General features: G+C 37.0%; 1 protein-coding gene across 2 annotated transcripts in view; it reads right to left on the bottom strand.

Moving 5' to 3' along the window:
- The window catches only part of EAF2 (ELL associated factor 2), a 52,492-nt gene that overhangs the window by 25,789 nt on the left and 7,202 nt on the right, over nt 1-19,501 (bottom strand). For both annotated transcript variants that reach the window (XM_012095581.4, XM_004002965.5), the window contains exons 2-4: nt 15,035-15,129; nt 6,737-6,873; nt 4,561-4,706 (exon numbers count right to left, since the gene is read on the bottom strand). In XM_012095581.4, coding sequence (XP_011950971.1) covers nt 4,561-4,706; nt 6,737-6,873; nt 15,035-15,129 — 378 coding nt within the window. The remainder of the gene's footprint in view (nt 1-4,560; nt 4,707-6,736; nt 6,874-15,034; nt 15,130-19,501) is intronic.

The following is a 19,501-nucleotide window of genomic DNA, read 5'->3' as shown; positions in this document are numbered from 1 at the left end:
TATAATAATTTTGAAATCAGAAAGTTTTAGTCTTACATCTTTGTTCTTCTCTTACAAAGTTGTTTTGGGTATTCTAGGACTCTTCCATTTTGCACAAGAATTTTAGAATTAGCTTCTCAATTTCTTACAAAGCTTGTTGAAATTTGTATTGGGATTGCACTGAGTTGTTTGCCATTTCCTTCTCCAGGGAATCTTCCCAATCCAGGGATCAAACCCACGTCTCTACATTGACAGGTGGACTCTTTACCACTGAGCCACTAGGCTCAATAATATATCTATATATTATATGTATACATCATGCATATTATCTAAATATATATTATATATATTATATATACATGTACATACATTATATATTATGTAGATAACAATATGTATATATCTATATGTATATTATACATCTATATATAGATATGTATATATTAATGGAATATTACTTATCTATTAAAAAAAGAATGAAATAATGCCATATGCAGCGATATGGATGGACCTAGTGAATTAAGTTAGAAAGAAAAAGACAAATACCATATTATATCATTACACATGGAATATAAAATATGATACAAATGAGCTTACCTATAAAACAGATACAGACTCAAAGAGAACAGACTTGTTGCCAAGGTAGAGTGTGGGAGAGGGATAGATTGGGAGTTTGGGACTACCAAATGCAAACTATTATATATCATATATATATGTGTAACTGAATTGCTTTGCTGTACACCAGAAACTAACACAACACTGTAAATCAACTATATTTCAATCAAATAAATTTTTAAAAGAGACCCAATGAGATACCACTACACATCTTATTAAAATGAATTCAAGCATTGATATAGATTAGAAAAATGTAAAATCATAGAACCACTTTGGAAAATAATTTGGTAGTTGCTTAAAGAGTTAAATATACACCTACCGTATGATCCAGCTATTTCACTTGTTGTTGTTGCTGTTGTTCAGTCGCCCAGTCGTGTCTGACTCTTTGCAACCCTGTGAACTGCAACACGCCAGGTCTCCCTGCCCCTCACCATCTCCTGAAGTTTGCCCAAGTTCATGCCCATTGCATTGGTGATGCTTACCAGCCACGTCATCCTATGAAGCCCTCTTCTCCTTCCCCTCAATTTTTCCCAGTATCAGGGACTTCTCCAATGAGTCAGCTGTTCCTATCAGATGACCAAAATACTGGAGTTTCAGCTTCAGCATCAGTCCTTCCAATGAGTATTCAGGTCTGATTTCCCTCAAGATTGACTGCTTTGATATCCTTGCAATCCAAGGAGCTCTTAGGAGTCTTCTCTAGCACCATAGTTTGAAGGCATCAATTCTTTGGCCTTCTTTACGGTCCAAATCTCACAACTGTACATGACCACCAGGAAGATTATAGCCTTGACTATACAGACTTTTGTTGGCAGAGTACTGTCTCTGCTTTTCAACATACTGTCTAGGTTTGTCATAGCCTTCCAGCCAAGAAGAAACTGTCCTCTGATTTAATGGCTGCAGTCACCATCCGCAGTGATTTTAGAGCCCAACAAGAGGAAATCTGTTGTGATGCGTCCACCTTTTCCACTTCTATTTGCCATGAAGTAATGGGGCCAGATGCCATGATCTTTTTTTTAATATTTAGTTTTAAGCTGGCTCTGTCACTCTCCTTCTTCACCCTCATCAAGAGGCTCTTTAGTTCCTCTTTGCTTTCTGCCATTAGAGTGGTATCATCTGCATATCTGAAGTTGTTGATGTTTCTCCCACCTATCTTGATTCCAGCTTGTAACTCATCCAGCCCAGATGTTGTGCTCAGTGTATAGGTTAAACAAACAGGTGACAGCAGACAGCCCTGTTGTACTCCCTTCTCAATCTTTAACCAGTCAGTTGCTCCATATGAAGTTGCTCAATCATGTCCGACTATTTGTGACCCCATGGACTGTAGCCTACCAGGCTCCTCTGTCCATGGGATTTCCCAGGCAATAGTACTGGAGCGGATTGCCATTTCCTTCTCCAGGGGATCTTCCCAACCCAGGAACTGAACCCGGGTCTCCCACATTGTAGCCAGATGCTTTACCGTCTGAGCCACCAAGGAAGCCCAGTTGTTTCATACAGGGTTCTAACTGTTGCTTCTTGACCCACATACAGGTTTCTTAGGAGACAGGTAAGATTGTCTGGTATTTCCCATCTCTTTAAGAGCTTTCCATAGTTTATAATGATCCACACAGTCAAAGGCTTTAGCGTAGTCCATGAAACAGAGATAGATGTTTTTCTGGAATCTCCTTGCTTTCTCTATGACCCGGCAAATGTTGACAATTTGATCTCTGGTTCCTCTGCCATTTCTAAACCCAACTTGGACATCTGGAAGTTCTTGGTTCATGTAATTCTGAAGCATAGCATGCAAGACTTTAAGCATGACTTTACTAGCATGGGAGATGAGTGCAACTATCCACTGGTTAGCACATTCTTTAGTACTACCCTTCTTCGGAATTGGAATGAGGACTGACCTTTTCCAGTCCTGTGGCCACTGTGTGGTCTTCCAGATTTACTGACATATTGGATGCAACACCCTGATGGCATCATCCTTTAGGGTTTTAAATAGCTCTACTGGAATTCCATCACACCCACGAGCTTTATTAACAGTAATGCTTCATAAGGTTCACTTGACTTTGCACTCTAGAATGTCTGGCTCTGGGTGATTGACCACACCGTCATAGTAATCCAGTTCTTTAAGATATCTTTTGTACAGTTCCTCATGCATTCTTTCCATCTCTTCTTGATCTCTTCAGTGTCTACTAGCCTTCTACCATTTCTGTCCTTATTGTGCCCATAAAGCCTTCTTGTCTCTCCGTGCAATTCTTTGGAACTCTGTGTTTAGTTGGATGTACCTTTTCCTTTCTCCCTTGCCTTTTGTTTCTCTTCTTTCTTCAGCTATTTGTAAAGATATCCTCAGATAACCACTTTGCCTTCTTGCTTTTCTTTTTCTTTAGAATGGTTTTGTTTGCTGCCTCCTGTACAATATTACAGACCTCTGTCCATAGTTCTTCAGGCATAGTTAACTAGATTGAATCCCTTGAATCTATTCATTACTTCCAGTGCATATTTCACTTCTACATATTTAGTCAAGATAAAACATTTGTCTTTTCAAAGATTAATATGTGATGTTCATAAGAGTTTTATTTGTAAAAACCAAAAACTGGAAACAACTCAAATGTCCATCTTCAAGTTGAGCAGATAAGCAATTGTTGTCTGTCCATAAAGAAGATCCTTTTACTCAGCAGTAAAAAAGGATTGAACTATTTATACATGCTTCAATAATGGATGATTATCAAAATAATTATGCTTAGTGCAAAAATCTAGACATAAAAAAAGAGGACATACTATATGATTCCACTGATATAAATGTCTAAAATAAACAAACTAATGATAGTGACATAAAGCAGATCAGTACTTACCTAGGAATGGATGGGGTGGGGAGGACTGGCAGAGCGGTATTACAAATGACCAGGCAGAAACTTTTTAGAGTGATAAATAAGTTCATTATCGTGGTTGTGGTTGTAACTTCAGGATGTACAAATATCAAAACCTAATAGACTGTAGTTTAAATACCTGAAGATTTTGTATCAGATATACCTCAATAGAGCTGTTAAAACATGTACAAACACATGCACAAGTGATACTACATGGCTTCTGAGCCTGTGTAATTAAAAAGATAAAGATTTCACCTCCACGCTGTCCTTTCTCCTTTCACTCTCTGTCTCTTGACACTTATTTTTAGAACCTAGCCACTAGGTTGTGAGGAAACCTAGGCCACCTGGAAAGGCTACGTGTACTCTAACCATTATGGCAACAAGAGTTCTGAGATTATATTTTCTTACTGTTTGTAAAGTGAACACTAATATATTAGGGATCTAATACTATACTGGGCTTAGAAGGGGGCAAGAGGAAACAGAACATGATATATAAGTTATGAAGGCTAAGTGTAGAAGCAAATAAACTTCGGTGATCAGGATCTTGCTCCTACCACATTTAATTACAATAACACAGACACCCAAACTGCAGCTAGAAAAGAAATAGATATATAAGTTTCCTTACTTTCAAAGGGACTGTGCTTTCCTAGAAACACCTTCCTGCTGAGAAGTGAGCAGCACTTCAGAAGAACTTGCCTGCTGCTTTGGCTTCCTACATCTCCTCACTTCACTATTGGTTTGGCGACATCTTAGACATCTATATATAGTCTGGCTATACATAAAAAAGCTTCAACAGGAAGATGCTGTGAAGACCTGAATTTGAATCATCATAACTGTCAAAGAGGAGAAAACTCCAATTACACGTATTTAAACTTGTTCCTCTGAATAATAAATAATAAATACTTGTTCCTCTGAATAATAAAAATGTAAATTCTGTTATATATAGGCTCATGTACATAAAATTACTAAACTATGTTCTTCCCCTAGAAAAACCCATAATTAAAAACATGCTTTTAGAATTTTATGGTTAGTTTGCTTGTCAATTAAAATGAAAGATTTCACTTAACATTTATTAATAATTTCTTGTAAAGGGACATTACATACACATAGACTTTACCTCTTTCAATATCATCCATCGGAGATGCTGGGGACATCTTGTCTTCGGATGGAGAATGTTTTATCAGATTGGGAGTCCTAGCTGAATTTCGCATTTGTTGCTGCTGCTGTTCTATTCGATACTGAATTTTACTGCTTCCTTCAAACCTGCCATTAAGAATAGCAAAAGGTCAAAACCAGTATGATGATTGCAATATAACAACAATTTCAACTTACAAAGCTGCTAAAACTGACAGCTTGTTCTTTATTCTAGAGCTCTTTAAAATGACATTCAAAGATTAAAGCATTAATTAATTCATTATATAACAAATGTTTATTGAGCCCTGCTATATACATGGCATACACACAGGCTCATTGAAGGATACAAATGTGAACAAAAACAAAACCACTGCTCTAAATTGAAGAGATAAGACATACACAAATGACTGAAATAAAATGAAATTATACATAAGTATACAAGAGATAATATATTCCCTAAATTCTGAAACTTTCATCCTGTTAAAATTAAATCACTCCCACATTTTTCATTTAAAACATTAAGCTGCTAAGTCGCTTCAGTCATGCCTGACTCTGTGCGACCCCATAGACAGCAGCCCACCAGGCTGCTCCGTCCCTGGGATTCTCCAGGCAAGAACACTGGAGTGGGTTGCCATTTCCTTCTCCAATGCAGGAAAGTGAAAAGTGAAAGTGAAGCTGCCCAGTCATGTCTGACCCTCAGTGACCCCATGGACTGCAGCCTTCTAGGCTCCTCCATCCATGGGATTTTCCAGGCAAGAGTATTGGAATGCGGTGCCATTGCCTTCTCCTAAAACATTAAGACATTTTACTAAAGAAGATTCGTATACTCTCCTTTCAATACTTTTAAGAAAAGAGTATGTATAAATAACACAGTTATGCTTGACTTTGCTGCTCCCATTTCCAGTCACCAAATCCTGCTAGTTCTTCCTTCACAAAGTATTTGGGACTTTGCTTTAATCTTCATTCCTACTCTCAAGAATCATGGTTTATGCATTTTTCTGTTTCCCACATGGTTTCATTTAAATTGATTTGCTTGGGATATTTACATTTCAAAACAAGAATGTAAGCATGTCTATCCCTGGTTAAAAAAACTTTAATGCAGTATATAACCACCGCCAATAAGACACTGTACTAATTTCATGGTTAATATCGAAAGCATTAGCTCACCTAACTCTAGCTTCTTCCAGCCTCATTCCCCATTTCTAATATTGGTATACAAGCAAAGAAACAAATTTCTGCTCTATTCAAGCAAGTCTTATTCATAGGTTCCAAATAAGTCAGATAAATTCCTACCTTGTTTATGTCCACATGTTCTCTCTGATAATTAAATCAGTATCTTCTAAACTTTTCTATCAATAAAAATCATCTGAGAGGAGAGGATAATTAAAAAAAAAAAGCTTCCTAGGCTCCTTCCCTGATCAGTTGAATTTGGGAACTCATATGTTTAACAAAACACACAAAGGTAATTCTTATCACCAAATATGTTTGGGTAAAACAGTTCTAAATCTTATCTTCCTTTTAAGGTACATCAATAAGAGCTCCCTTAATGCTCTGGTGAACCATAACTTCTCCCTTCTTTTAATTCCTAGAACAAGTTTTGTCTATACTATTAATATTTTTATGGCTTTTAGAGCACAGCCCTTTATGCTACATGTTAATTATTCTACTGCCTATCCCCCTTCCCCAAAATCTGAGATGGCTATACTCTCTTACTGACTTTTTTAGTGCAATTATATGTTAACCCAATTAAAATGTAGAAGTTTTGAGGTACTATTTGTATTGGAAATTCTCCCTTTTCTTGCTTCACGTTTTCTAGGTGCTTGATAAAATTTTACCAACAATAATGATATTATTTGGAGAGCGCATAATGACTCCTTTCAGTCCAGTTCTACAAACATATCTACAACAGAATAAAGATATAACTACATATAAGAAAACATTTAGAAACAAAAGAAGCTTTTATGTATCATAGGGAGAGATGGTAAAAGCTTCTGGCTAAAGGATCTTCATCAAATTTAAACTTGCAAAAAAATGAAAACATCTTGCACCACATAGAAAAATCCTTATATAATAATGTGACTTAATCCAATAACTTTTTTCATTGACATTTTCTTAGCAATTTATGTGTTGATAAAATATTTATTTCATTAACCACATACCTTGTTTTTTTTACAGTGATGTTGCTGCTGAGTTTTTCTAGACGACATTCCCCAGTATCATGGTTAATAATCAAAATGCATTCTTTTAAGTAAGGTTTCTTTGAACCTTTGAAAACAGTTACTGGTGCAGTTGAACCCTGTTTAAAAAGTTTATTGTTATTAAAATTTTTCATGAAAATTCAGTTGAAAGAGACTGAGATCGTCACTTCTCTGGTACCTAAGCTAGTAAAGAATCCGCCTGCAATGCAGAAGACCTAGGTTTGATCCCTAGGTTGGGAAGATCCCCTGGAAAAGGGAACAGCCCCACTTCAGTATTCTGGCCTGGAGAATTCCATGGACTCTATAGTCCATGGGGTTGCAGAGCCAGACACGACTGAGCGACTTTCACTTGAGATCTTCTGTGTTTCTCAATCTATTTTGTACTTCAAGTCACCTAAGTTAACTACCTAAATTTACTACTCTGGCTTTAAGGACTATAGTAAAAAAACACAGATGAAGAGAGATTGAGATCTCAAAATTGCTGTCATTAGGAAAGAGACTAGAGGAAGTAGTTGCGTTAAGCCAGTAAAGATTTGTTTCATAAATCTTTGTAGATTTGGTCTACAACAGGCAATTGGTATTCAATTCTAATACAGCTAATATACTTTACAATAAGGGGACAAAAGTTCTGAATTATATTTCCTACCCCTCCTCTTCTTCCTTCTTTAATTTGTCAAATCTTAAATCTTATTAAAGGGGTGCTCCCCTATGCAGATTAAGTAAAATGAATGTATCAAGAAACATGTTACATTAAACCAACTGATTAAAAGTGGGCCAAGCAGACATTATATGCTTCATGATGTAATATAAAAGAAAGTACAAGGCACCATCTACAAAGCATTCTTGCCTGAAAACAAAACAAAACAAACAAAACCTTACAAAGAATCTAACTCTCATCAAGCCTTTAAAAATAACTACCAGCTTATAGGAAACATGAGGAGAGAGAAACAAGTTACATAATACCAGACAGAAGTTATTTGAAATCCAGAATGTGGGTATATCCTCTAGGACAATTAATCTGGTTTCTCCAGCAAACTGATGTCATAATAGAGGTCAGGGAATTTTACAGAATAAAAGAGACATAAGAAACATAATATCAGAATGCAATATAGGAATATAAAATAGGTAAACAATAAGGACCTACTCTATAGCAAAGGGAAATATGCTCAATATCTTATAATAACTTATAATGGAAAATAATCTGAAAATATAGATAGATATGTATAATTGAATCACTTTGATATATACTTGAACTAACACAACCTTATAAATTAATGATACCTCAATAAAAAATAAATGAATACATAAATATGCTATATAAGGATTTTACATGGATTCCTAGGGAGAAAAGTTGAAAAAAGACATTTTTGAAAACATCATGAAAACATAAATATGGACCAGGTCTTATAATTAATTTTATGGTAAGTGATGGTTAGCATGGTCCTTAAGTGAAAGTAAAAATATCCTTATCAGTTAAGGATGTATACATAAGCATTTGTGAATATCTGGGATTGCTTTTAAAATATGACAGGAAAAAGAAGTGGTAGGAGACTATATTAAAAACAGCAAAATGGTGATAATTCTTGAAACTCAATAAGTACATAGGAGTTCATTATACTATTCTATTTTCCATAATAAACGGTTAAAGAACCCTGGCTCACTCCTAATAACCCACATTTACCGACATGCTCCTCTTCTATCCTTTGTTCCCACTTTCCTCAACCCTGAAGGAATTTTATGTTTCTCATTCTCTTATTTTATCCCACATATATGTATCCCTAAACAATATATTGTTATAATTGCTTGGTTTTGAACTTTATAGAAGTACATTTAATTTTTACAGCACTAATTATAATAATTTTGTCAAACACGATAGTAATATTAGATCAAGTTAGAACAAGGTGATTTCTAAAACTCTGCAGCCCCACGGACTGTAGCCCACCAGGCTCCTCTGTCTATGGAATTTTCCAGGCAAGAATACTGGAGCAGGTTGCCATTTTCTACTCCAGGGGATCTTCTCCACCCAGGGATTGAACTCCTGCATTGTAGGTGGATTCTTTACCACCAGAGCCACCTGGAAAGCCCCCATAAAAGACTAAAGTGAAGTGCTGCTCAGTCCTGTCAGACTCTTTGGGACCCCATGGACTGTAGCCTGCCAGGCCCCTCTGTCAATGGGATTCTTCAGGGAAGAATACTGGTGTGGGTAGCCATTCCCTTCTGCAGGGGACCTTTCTGACCTAGGAATCAAACCCAGGTCTCCTGCATGAAGGCAGACTCTTTACCATCTGAGCCACCAGAAAGGTTAAAAAGGCATATCATATTTTAAAAGTTAACAATTATTAGAGATTGTACACATGACCACAAGGAGGAGTATGAGATAAATTTTGTAATTGAGGCTGCCAAACAGAAGGGCTAGATTAGAGACATCTGAAAGGTTGGGAGAGAACATGATGAAGCCAAAAGAAAGAGAAATTTTTCCAAGACAAAATGATCTATAGGAAGTTAAGCATCCACAGCATAGAAGAGGACACATCTGGAGTGGCCTATAAGAAAGAGTGAGATGGGGATCACTCAGGAGAAGCCCTGGTAAGGTACAGAGCCAGAAGCATGATCTTAACAAATATACTTGCTTGGCTGGTAAATATATTTTTCAGATGTCTTCACTGAAAATAAGTAAGATACCCCCAAATAGCAACCCAAGGGCTCCATGTTACATTTAAGAGATTCACGTAATATATCCTCCTTAAAAATACTTGTATTCTTACTTAGAAAACATTTTAAAATATAATACTTTATTGTTGCTCTGAGTTTCTGAAGAAGGAATACTGATTAGAATTTTTTTTTATTGCTCCAATTATTTACAGTAACAAGATCTGAACAGATACTCAATGAATGCTCATATGAATAATATGAACATTTTTTATTATAAATAAAAGTTAAACAGGTTGTTCACAATCCCTATGCCTGCCTTCTATACTCTGAACAATTTTTTAAAAAATATTTATTTATTTATTTGGCTGTGTTGGGCCTTAGTTGTGGCATGCAGGTTCAGTTACCCAGTAACATCTGGGATCCTAGATCCCCAGCCAGGGATCAAACCCATGTCCCCTGCATTGCAAGGTAGATTCTCAACCATCAGATCACTAGGAAGACTACAAACAAGTTTTTTAATTAAACTTTTTTACTCACTAAACTGAGCACCACTCTTATTTTAAACTTCAATTTCTGAACTTACTTCAGGTCCCAAGAAAGGGGTATTAAACAACTAAGGTGCCAGGAAACTCCTAAGCATATGAACTCTCTTTGCTTCTGAATCACTGCTGAACACATCCTGCCACCTCATGTTTCCTGCTATAACCCGACTTCAGAATGCAATTATCAGCTCACCTAGATTACTGCTATCCTCCTTCCTTCTTTCCTTCTAGTTTTGTTTTCCATCTGCTGACAGGCAAATCTGAGCACGTTGGATTGTGAATAACAGGAAAGGAAAGGAATCAGTAACGGAGTGGAAGAGCACAATAGTACTCCCAAAGTAACATGAGGGAAAACAAAGAAAAAAAGAAAAAAGATGAGCTGCTTCATAAAACTATTAACAAAAAGAGAAAACAAATTAAAAGTTGGCTTAAAGCTCAACATTCAGAAAACTAAGATCATGGCACCTGGTCCCATCACTTCATGGGAAATAGATGGGGAAACAGTGGAAACAGTGGCTGACTTTATTTTTTTGGCTCCAAAATCACTGTAGATGGTGATTGCAGCCATGAAATTAAAAGACATTTACTCCTTGGAAGGAAAGTTATGACCAACCTAGATAGCATATTCAAAAGCAGAGACATTACTTTGCCAACAAAGGTCCATCTACTCAAGGCTATGGTTTTTCCAGTAGTCATGTATGGATGTGAGAGTTGGACTGTGAAGAAAGCTGAGAGCCGAAGAATTGATGCTTTTGAACTGTGTTGGAGAAGACTCTTGAGAGTCTTGGACTGCAAGGAGATCCAACCAGTCCATTCTGAAGGAGATCAGCCCTGGGATTTCTTTGGAAGGAATGATGCTAAAGCTGAAGCTCCAGTACTTTGGCCACCTCATGCGAAGAGTTGACTCATTGGAAAAGACTGATGCTGGGAGGGGTTGGGGGCAGGAGGAGAGGGGATGACAGAGGATGAGATGGCTGGATGGCATCACAGACTCGATCGACGTGAGTTTGAGTGAACTCCGGGAGTTGGTGATGGACAGGGAGGCCTGGCATGCTGCGATTCATGGGGTTGTAAAGAGTCCGACATGACTAAGCGACTGAACTGAACTGAACTGAACTGAATATATATACATATCCATATGTCTGATGGCTACATGCCTTTGACTCTGTTGGTCAAAGTCCCTTTCAAGATGAATATAGTCTGATTCTTTGCTTTAAGTTTACATAGCTCACTTGGGAAAGCAGCCCACCACATTCTTGGGACTTTAGCTTATTTTAGGACTAGAGCCCTATTTTAATGTCCTATTACAATTATACTTTAAAATGAAGTATATCTTTTATCATTGTATAATAAACCTTAATCAAGTATATCAGCTTTGAACTAAATGTGGATAGAATTATCCTAATAAAAACAGAAAGTGCAAATTAGGTTTAAAACTGAAACACAGAATATTCCACTAATAAAAGGTATACTTTAAAATGTAAGTAAATAAAAGACACTAAGATTCCATGAACATGCAAATAAAAAGAAAGCAAAGGTGGCAAAATTAATATTAAAGAAGGTGGTATTTAAGCTTAAAATCACAAAAACAAGGTAAAAAGATTTATTATACAATGATAAAAGATATACTTCATTTAAAAGTATAATTGTAATAGGACATTAAAATAGGGCTCTAGTCCTACAATAAGCTGAAGTCCCAAGAATGTGGTGAGCTGCTTTCCCAAGTGAGCTATGTAAACTTACAGCAAAAGCAAAGAATCAGACTATATTCATCTTGGAAGGGACTTTGACCAACAGAGTCAAAGGCATGTAGCCATCAGACATATGGAACTCTCACATGTCCAGGGTTTGAGAGCTAGAGTTGTTGAGCAACCATTAGACATACATTCATTGCATAATAGGACATGTAGCTGGAAGTTTCCTGTGGGCTATTTTACTGAAGTCCACAAAAGTACCTCACAAGATAACACTAAACATATCCCAGACTTAGACAGCACCAGTGACAAATCATTAGCAGTCAAGTATCTCTTTTCCTTTCAAAATTCAACATTTTGAAATTTTATAGCAGTCAAACATAGAGCTTTTTGTAAAAATGAGAGACTTGTAAATGCCCAATGCTGACTCCCTTAACTGTTCATTTTTATTCATTTCTTCTATTTGATACTATCAAAGAAAACCTAGAGAAATGAAAATGAGAAAATTCACCCTATCAAAGAAATACCAGAATCTTAAGGTATTCTTAAAAGAATAATAAAAGTTCTATTTTATGGAATGCCTCCAAGCTTCTAGGCATTTTCACCAAGGTGATGAAAATAAGTTGATAAAGAAAATAGGAGAATCTAAATGCCTCAAACTAATAAAGCATTTCTACAAACACCCACAAAATTAAGAAAAGTGAAGAAATGTAAAGCTCCTACCTAATTAAAGTTCTTTAACGAAGGAAGAAAGTAAAAGTGAAAGGGATTCGTGTCCAGCTCTTTGTGACCTCATAGATTATACAGTCCATGGAATTCTCCAGGCCAGAATACAGGAATGGGTAGCCTTTCCCTTCTCCAGGGGATCTTCCCAACCAAGGAACTGAACTGGGGTCTCCTGCATTGCAGGCAGATTCTTTACCAACTGAGCTATCAGGGAAGCCCAATGAAGGAGGAAAATGCCACAAAATTTGAGAATATATTTCTAGTCTTATTCACAATTGTTTACAGACTGTATGCCTTGGAGGAAAAAAAAAAAACAAACAAAACCCTGCTCTTAGCAAACAGTAATTCTAACAATTCTTTTCCATTCCAGCTATGTGAGAGTCACAGTACAGGATAAAATTCTTTCGCATTACACAATAGGCCCTTCTTTATCTGATTCCTAAATATCTTTCCATCTCCCACTATGTACTTATAGGCACCCTTTCTTACCTAGCCATAGTGGCCTATATGTAGTTCTTCCAATGTAACAGACTTTTTTGTTGCTTTGTTGTAGCCCATATCTTTCTTTTCTCTGCCTAAGAAGTCCTTCTCTCTTTATTTCACCTGGGTAATTTCAACTCATCTTTCAAGACAGCATTCCCAATGTCTCCTTTCCCTCTCCAGGCTGAATGATCCCTTCTTTGTACTCCCATAATATTCTGTGTATACCTTTATGATGGTCCTTACATTATGAAACTTTAGTCAATTATCTCCTATCTTTCTCATTAAACGGAAATATTTTTTTAGGACACCTACCACATCTAGTCTACCTCTTTTTTTTTTTTTTTGCTGTGCTGTGGAAAAACCACCTGATGTTTTTCAATAAATTTTCAACAAATTATGTGGGAAAATACACCTGATATTTTTCAATAAATTTTAAATTTAGGTTTTTCTTTAATAAACCTCACAAAGCAAAAAAAAGCCTTAGATTACTGGGTACTTAATTTCCTAACTATTTTAGAGACATCAGAATCTGAATACTTTTTAATAACAGAGTAATGCAAAGCCTTACTTATCTACACTGTTTCACACTGAACTCTATTTTTCATTTCCTTCAGTTTCTAAGGGAGCATATGAGAAAAATAAAATGCCCCCATGAATTTAATTAACATTAGGGAAAACTTCAAAGGCACCAACTGATATAGTCTGACATACAAGTGAGGTCTCAATATATAGTGTTGGCTGATAAAAAGAAAAAGATGGAAGGCTGGATAGAGGATAGAGAGCTTACTGGCTATATCTCTAACCATGACAAGCCATTTCATAATTGTATATAAGAGAATGTGGATGAACTAGCACAAAACCATTCCTATCACAAAAATTAAATAAGACAAAGGAAAAAAAATCTCAGAAAGTCTGGTGTTTTCTATGTTAAACTATAAATTTACAATCTTGGTTTTCTTTGAGAATAGATCAAGTGAGTATAAAAGAAACATTGAATGCTGAGAAATTTCTAACTCAAGGATTGAGAAAACTAGAGCATACAATATAAACAGTATTTGATAACATCTGAAGATTTTTGAAATGGGCAAAACTTTTGGTAAAGGCCCCCTGATCTAGTATCTCTCTTTACCAACCCATTCCCTAATTAAGTTATTGCTAAAATCACTCCTAAAGCACAAATCTAACCATGTTATTTCTCTGCTTAAAGACCTCTGAAAGTTAAGTGTTAGTCGCTCAGTCATGACTAACTCATGCTCAGACTCTTTGCCACCTATGCTCTGTCCATGGAATTTTCCAGGCAAGAATACTGGAGACGGTTGCCATTCCCTTCTTCAGGGGATCTTCCTGATCCAGGAACTAAACCCTTGTCTCCTGTGACTTCTGATTTGCAGGCACAGTCTTTACCCACTGAGCCATCAGGAGAACTCTAAAACCTCTAATGGTTCTCTAATACCTGTGGGATAAACTTCAAATTCTATATTACAACTAAAAGATTCTCTATAATCTGATTCCAATCTACCTTTCCAGTCTCATATCAATCATTTTTCATCATTCTGTAATTTACTACATGCATTCATTTAGTCACAAAATTCTAGTCCTTTCTCCACAGAAACCTTTCACATATTGTTCCTTTTGCCTAGAATATTTTTTCCTCTTGTAACTGGTGAGATTCCACTTGTCCTTTAAGTCTTGGCCCAAATAGCATCTGCTTTGTGAAGCCTTTCAAGATTCTACCAGGCAGAGCATTTACTTATGTTTAACATTCTTAAACAGAATTTTATCAGTGCTCTAATCTATAGCATTAGGTGTTCATGTGCCTGTCTGCTATAACAGATTAGGACTAGGTGGCAGAGGATATGTTATTATTCCTAGTTTGTAGTACAAAATCTGGTTCATAACAGTGATTTAATAAATATGTTTAGATCTCTAATTGTTTCACATCATTTAATAAGATAGTTCTTGAAAATTACAAAGTAAAGTTTAACGTTTCAAGCATTTCCAAGATTGTTTTATTTAAGATAGTTTAAGATTTTTTGCTTTGCTGTATTTATTAATTACTTTAATTGATCATCACTATATTAACTGTGCAATTATTTTCATTTAAATTTAGTAAAAATTCTATTAAAAATCTCTTCAGTTTAAATATTAATATATATACTCACTTCTATATTTGGTAAAGTAATTGTCACCTGTTCACCTTTGCCGACTTCAAGTTCTCCTTCACAAGAAGTGTCAATAGAGGCAGGTTTGAAGTCATCTAAAAATACATACAGATACAGGTTTTTATAAGATGGAATACCTGAATATGTGGATATCAAAAAATGAGCATGTTTCAGAGTGATAAATCATTTTCCAGCAGCCAGTAATTAAAATGGATTAGAAGTGTCTTGATACTAAAAATAAATAGAATACAATCCAGTTTTTCTGTATATATAACTCTGAGAAAAAAAAGAAATAACTACACTCTAAAACAGTATTCCTCAACATCATGATCCCTTAGAATCTGTTTATATCAAGATGATCCAAACTAAGATGTTCCACTGCTAAAAATGAAATAATGTCAGTGTCTTCACAATTTGCTAAAACCAATTGTCAGTAGAACATTTTCAACTTTCAGGTTTTTGTTGTTGTTCAGTCGCCCAGTCATGTCTGACTCTTTGCAACGCCGTGGACTGTAACACGCCAGGTCTCCCTGCCCCTCACCATATCCCAAAGTTTGCCCAAGTTCATGTCCATTGCAATGGTGACGCTTACCAGCCACGTCATCCTCTGAAGCCCTCTTCTCCTTCCCCTCAGTTTTTCCCAGTATCAGGGACTTCTCCAATGAGTTGGCTGTTCATATCAGATGACCAAAATACTGGAGTTTCAGCTTCAGCATCAGTCCTTCCAGTGAGTATTCAGGTCTGATTTCCCTCAAGATTGACTGCTTTGATATCCTTGCAATCCAAGGGGCTCTTAGGAGTCTTCTCTAGCACCATAGTTCGAAGGCATCAATTCTTTGGCCTTCTTTACGGTCCAAATCTCACAACTGTACATGACCACCAGGAAGATCATAGCCTTGACTATACGGACTTTTGTTGGCAGAGTACTGTCTCTGGTTTTCAACATACTGTCTAGGTTTGTCATAGCCTTCCAGCCAAGAAGAAACTGTCCTCTGATTTAATGGATGCAGTCACCATCCACAGTGATTTTAGAGCCCAACAAGAGGAAATCTGTTGCGATACGTCCACCTTTTCCACTTCTATTTGCCATGAAGTAATGGGGCCAGATGCCATGTTCTTACTTTTTTTAATATTTAATTTTAAGCCAGCTCTTTCACTCTCCTCCTTCACCCTCATCAAGAGGCTCTTTAGTTCCTCTTTGCTTTCTGCTATTAGAGTGGTATCATCCACATATCTGGGTTATTGATGTTTCTCCTACCTATCTTAGTTCCAGCTTGTAACTCATCCAGCCTGGCATTTTTCATGATGTGCTCAGTGTATAGGTTAAACAAACAGATTGACAGCAGACAGCCCTGTTGTACTCCCTTCTCAATCTTGAACCAATCAGTTGCTCCATACAGGGTTCTAACTGTTGCTTCTTGACCCGCACACAGGTTTCTAAGGAGACAGGTCAGATGGTCTGGTATTTCCATCTCTTCAAGAGCTTTCCACAGTTTGTTATGTTCAGGTTTTTGTTTCCCCCTAAATTCTTCTTAAACCACCTTGGTCTCCTACTACCGCTTGTCTGCTGTCCTGTGGAAAAGTGAGAGAGTTAGTCGCTCAGTCGTGTCCGACTCTTTGTGATCCATGGACTGTAGCCCACCAGGCTCCTCTGTCCATGGAATTCTCCAGGCAAGAATACTGGAGTGGGTAGCCATCTCCTTCTCCAGGGAATCTTCCCAACCCAGGGAACGAACCCTGGTCTCCAGCACTGCAGGTAGATTCTTTAACTTCTGAGCCAACAGGGAACCAAGGAATTCTGCTATGCTAGCAGAATACGAAATGAATGAAAACGTAGCAAACACATATTCATGGGGAAACTTTAAAGAAAGCTTATTTATTTTAACAGCTTGAGTTTCTCATGGATATATACACCACTAAAAGATGTGTAAATTTAACCAAATCTGCCACTTCATAAGAAATTAAAATAAGCTTTCATTTTGGATTAAAGTATGTCATTAAAATATATCACCTAGATGGAACTTAGGGTGCTGAGATATAAGTATTTCACATACTAAACAAGCTTAGAAACCTCAAAGAACACAAAGAGAAACTCCAACTAGATTAAAGACCTAAACATTAAGACCAAAAACTATGAAACTCTTAGAGGAAAATACAGGCAGAGAACACTTTGACATAAATCACAGCAGATCCTCTATGACCCACCTTCTAGAGTATTGGAAATAAAAACTAGAATAAACACGTGTGACCTAATTAAACTGAAAAGCTTTTGCACAGCAAAGGAAATGATAAAAAAGGTGAAATCCTCAGAATGAGAGAAAATAATAGCAAATGAAACAACTGAGAAAGTATTAATATTCAAAATATACAAGCACCTCATGTAGCTCAAGAACAGAAAAACAAACCACCCAATCAAAAAGTTGAAACAGACATTTTTCCAAAGAAGACATACAGATGGCTAATACACACAATGAAAACATGCTTAATATTGCTTATCAGTAGAGAAGTTCACATCAAAACTACAATGAGGTTATCACTTCACACCAGTCAAAATGGCCATCATCAAAAAATCTAAAAATAATAAATACTGGATAGAGTGTGGAGAAAAGGGAACCCTCCTGCCCTATTTGTGGGAATGTAAATTGATGTAGCCACTATGAAGAACACTATGGAGATTCCTTTAAAAACTAGGAATAGAACTACCACACGACCCAGCAATCCCACTCCTGCACATATACTCTGAGAAAACCATAACTGAAAAAGATATATGTACCCCAATATTCATTGCAGAGAATTTATTGCACCCCACTCCAGTACTCTTGCCTGGAAAATCCCATGGACGAAGGAGCCTGGTGGGCTACAGTCCATGCGGTCGCTAAGAGTTGGACACGACTGAGCGACTTCACTTTCACTTTTCACTTTCATGCATTGGAGAAGGAAATGGCAACCCACTCCAGTGTTCTTGCCTGGAGAATCCCAGGGACGGGGGAGCCTGGTAGGCTGCCATCTGTGGGGTTGCACAGTCGGAGACGACTGAAGCAACTTAGCAGCAGCAGCAATGTTCATTGCAGCACTATTTACAATAGCTAGGACATGGAAGGAACCTAAATGTCCATGGACAGATGAATGGACTGTGATATATTTATATACACACAAGGGAATTTACTTAGCCATAAAAAGGAATGTATTTGAGTCAGTTCTAATGAGGTAGATGAACCTAGACCCTGTTATACAGAGTGAAATAAGTCAAAAAAAGAAAAACAAATATTGTATACTAACACATATGCATGGAATCTAGAAAAATGATGCTGATGAACCTATCTGCACTGTGGCATTAGAGACACAGACATAGAGAACAGACTTGTGGACACAGTGGGGGAAGGAGAGGGTTGGAAAAATTGGGAGAGGAGATGGAAACATATATATTACCATATGTAAAACAGATAGCCAGGGGAATTTGCTGTATGACACAGAGAACTCAAACCTGGTGCTTTGTGACAACCTAGAGGGTTGAGATGGGATGGGAGGTGGGAGAGAAGTTCAAGAGGGAGGAGACATATGTTTACCTATGGCTGGTTCTTGCTGATATATGGCAGAAACTAACACATCATTGTAAAGCAATTATCCTCCAATTAAAAATCAATAAGTTTATAAAACTAAGATATGGAAATCTCTTAAAACCAATTCACATCAGTATACATTAATGTTTGATAATAATTCTGACATAGAATTCCTTCACTGTTGTCAAGTCATCTTCTGATTTTTTCAAAAGAGAAGCTGGTGTTAGGTAAGAAGTTGGGCATGAGCAATGAGGGGTGGCCTATCCAAAAAGGATGCAAGCTGATCTCTAAAACAAAAATTTGGAACAATGGATTAAAGGATTTAAAACAACAGACAAGTTATAGCTCAGTTCCATTCAAGCAGACAGATTTTCTGTTAGACAGACACTCCCAAGACATGGGAGCAGGCTGACCCCAAAGCAGCTGTCTTCCTCATCCCTGTTGGCTTCCCTCTTTTCCTCATCCCTGTTGGCTTCCCTCTTTTCATACTTCCTGTCTCCTCCTTTTGGTTGTGCCCAGTGCAAAACAGGGCTTGTACCCACCACCAGTCAAGGAAAGGAAATACAAACGTGCATACACTCAAGGCCAACTGGCAATTGCAAGTTATATAACAACAGACTCTGTTGTGTATGTCTTCTCATAATTTCATCTGTTATGATCAAATATATGTATGTGTAGAATATTTATGAACACTTAAAGGGCTCCTAGATGCCTAAGGTTACTTGAAGAAGTGCCTGTGGTTAGCCTATATCCACTATGTGCCAAGGGTACATGTGCAGGAGTTGGAATAGTCTCTGTGGTTATTTTTGTAGCATATCTGTGAGCTCTCCTGGGTGTGCCTGGAATGGGGTTTAGTCCCTTGTTCCAAATTTTTGTTGTGATGAGATAAAAACCAAGGAAGAGAAAT

Source organism: Ovis aries, chromosome 1, assembly GCF_016772045.2.
Source record: "Ovis aries strain OAR_USU_Benz2616 breed Rambouillet chromosome 1, ARS-UI_Ramb_v3.0, whole genome shotgun sequence".
NCBI classification, from domain to species: Eukaryota; Metazoa; Chordata; class Mammalia; order Artiodactyla; family Bovidae; genus Ovis; species Ovis aries.
The sequence above is the reverse complement of the archived record's forward strand: the minus strand, read 5'-3'. Positions and strand labels throughout refer to the sequence as shown.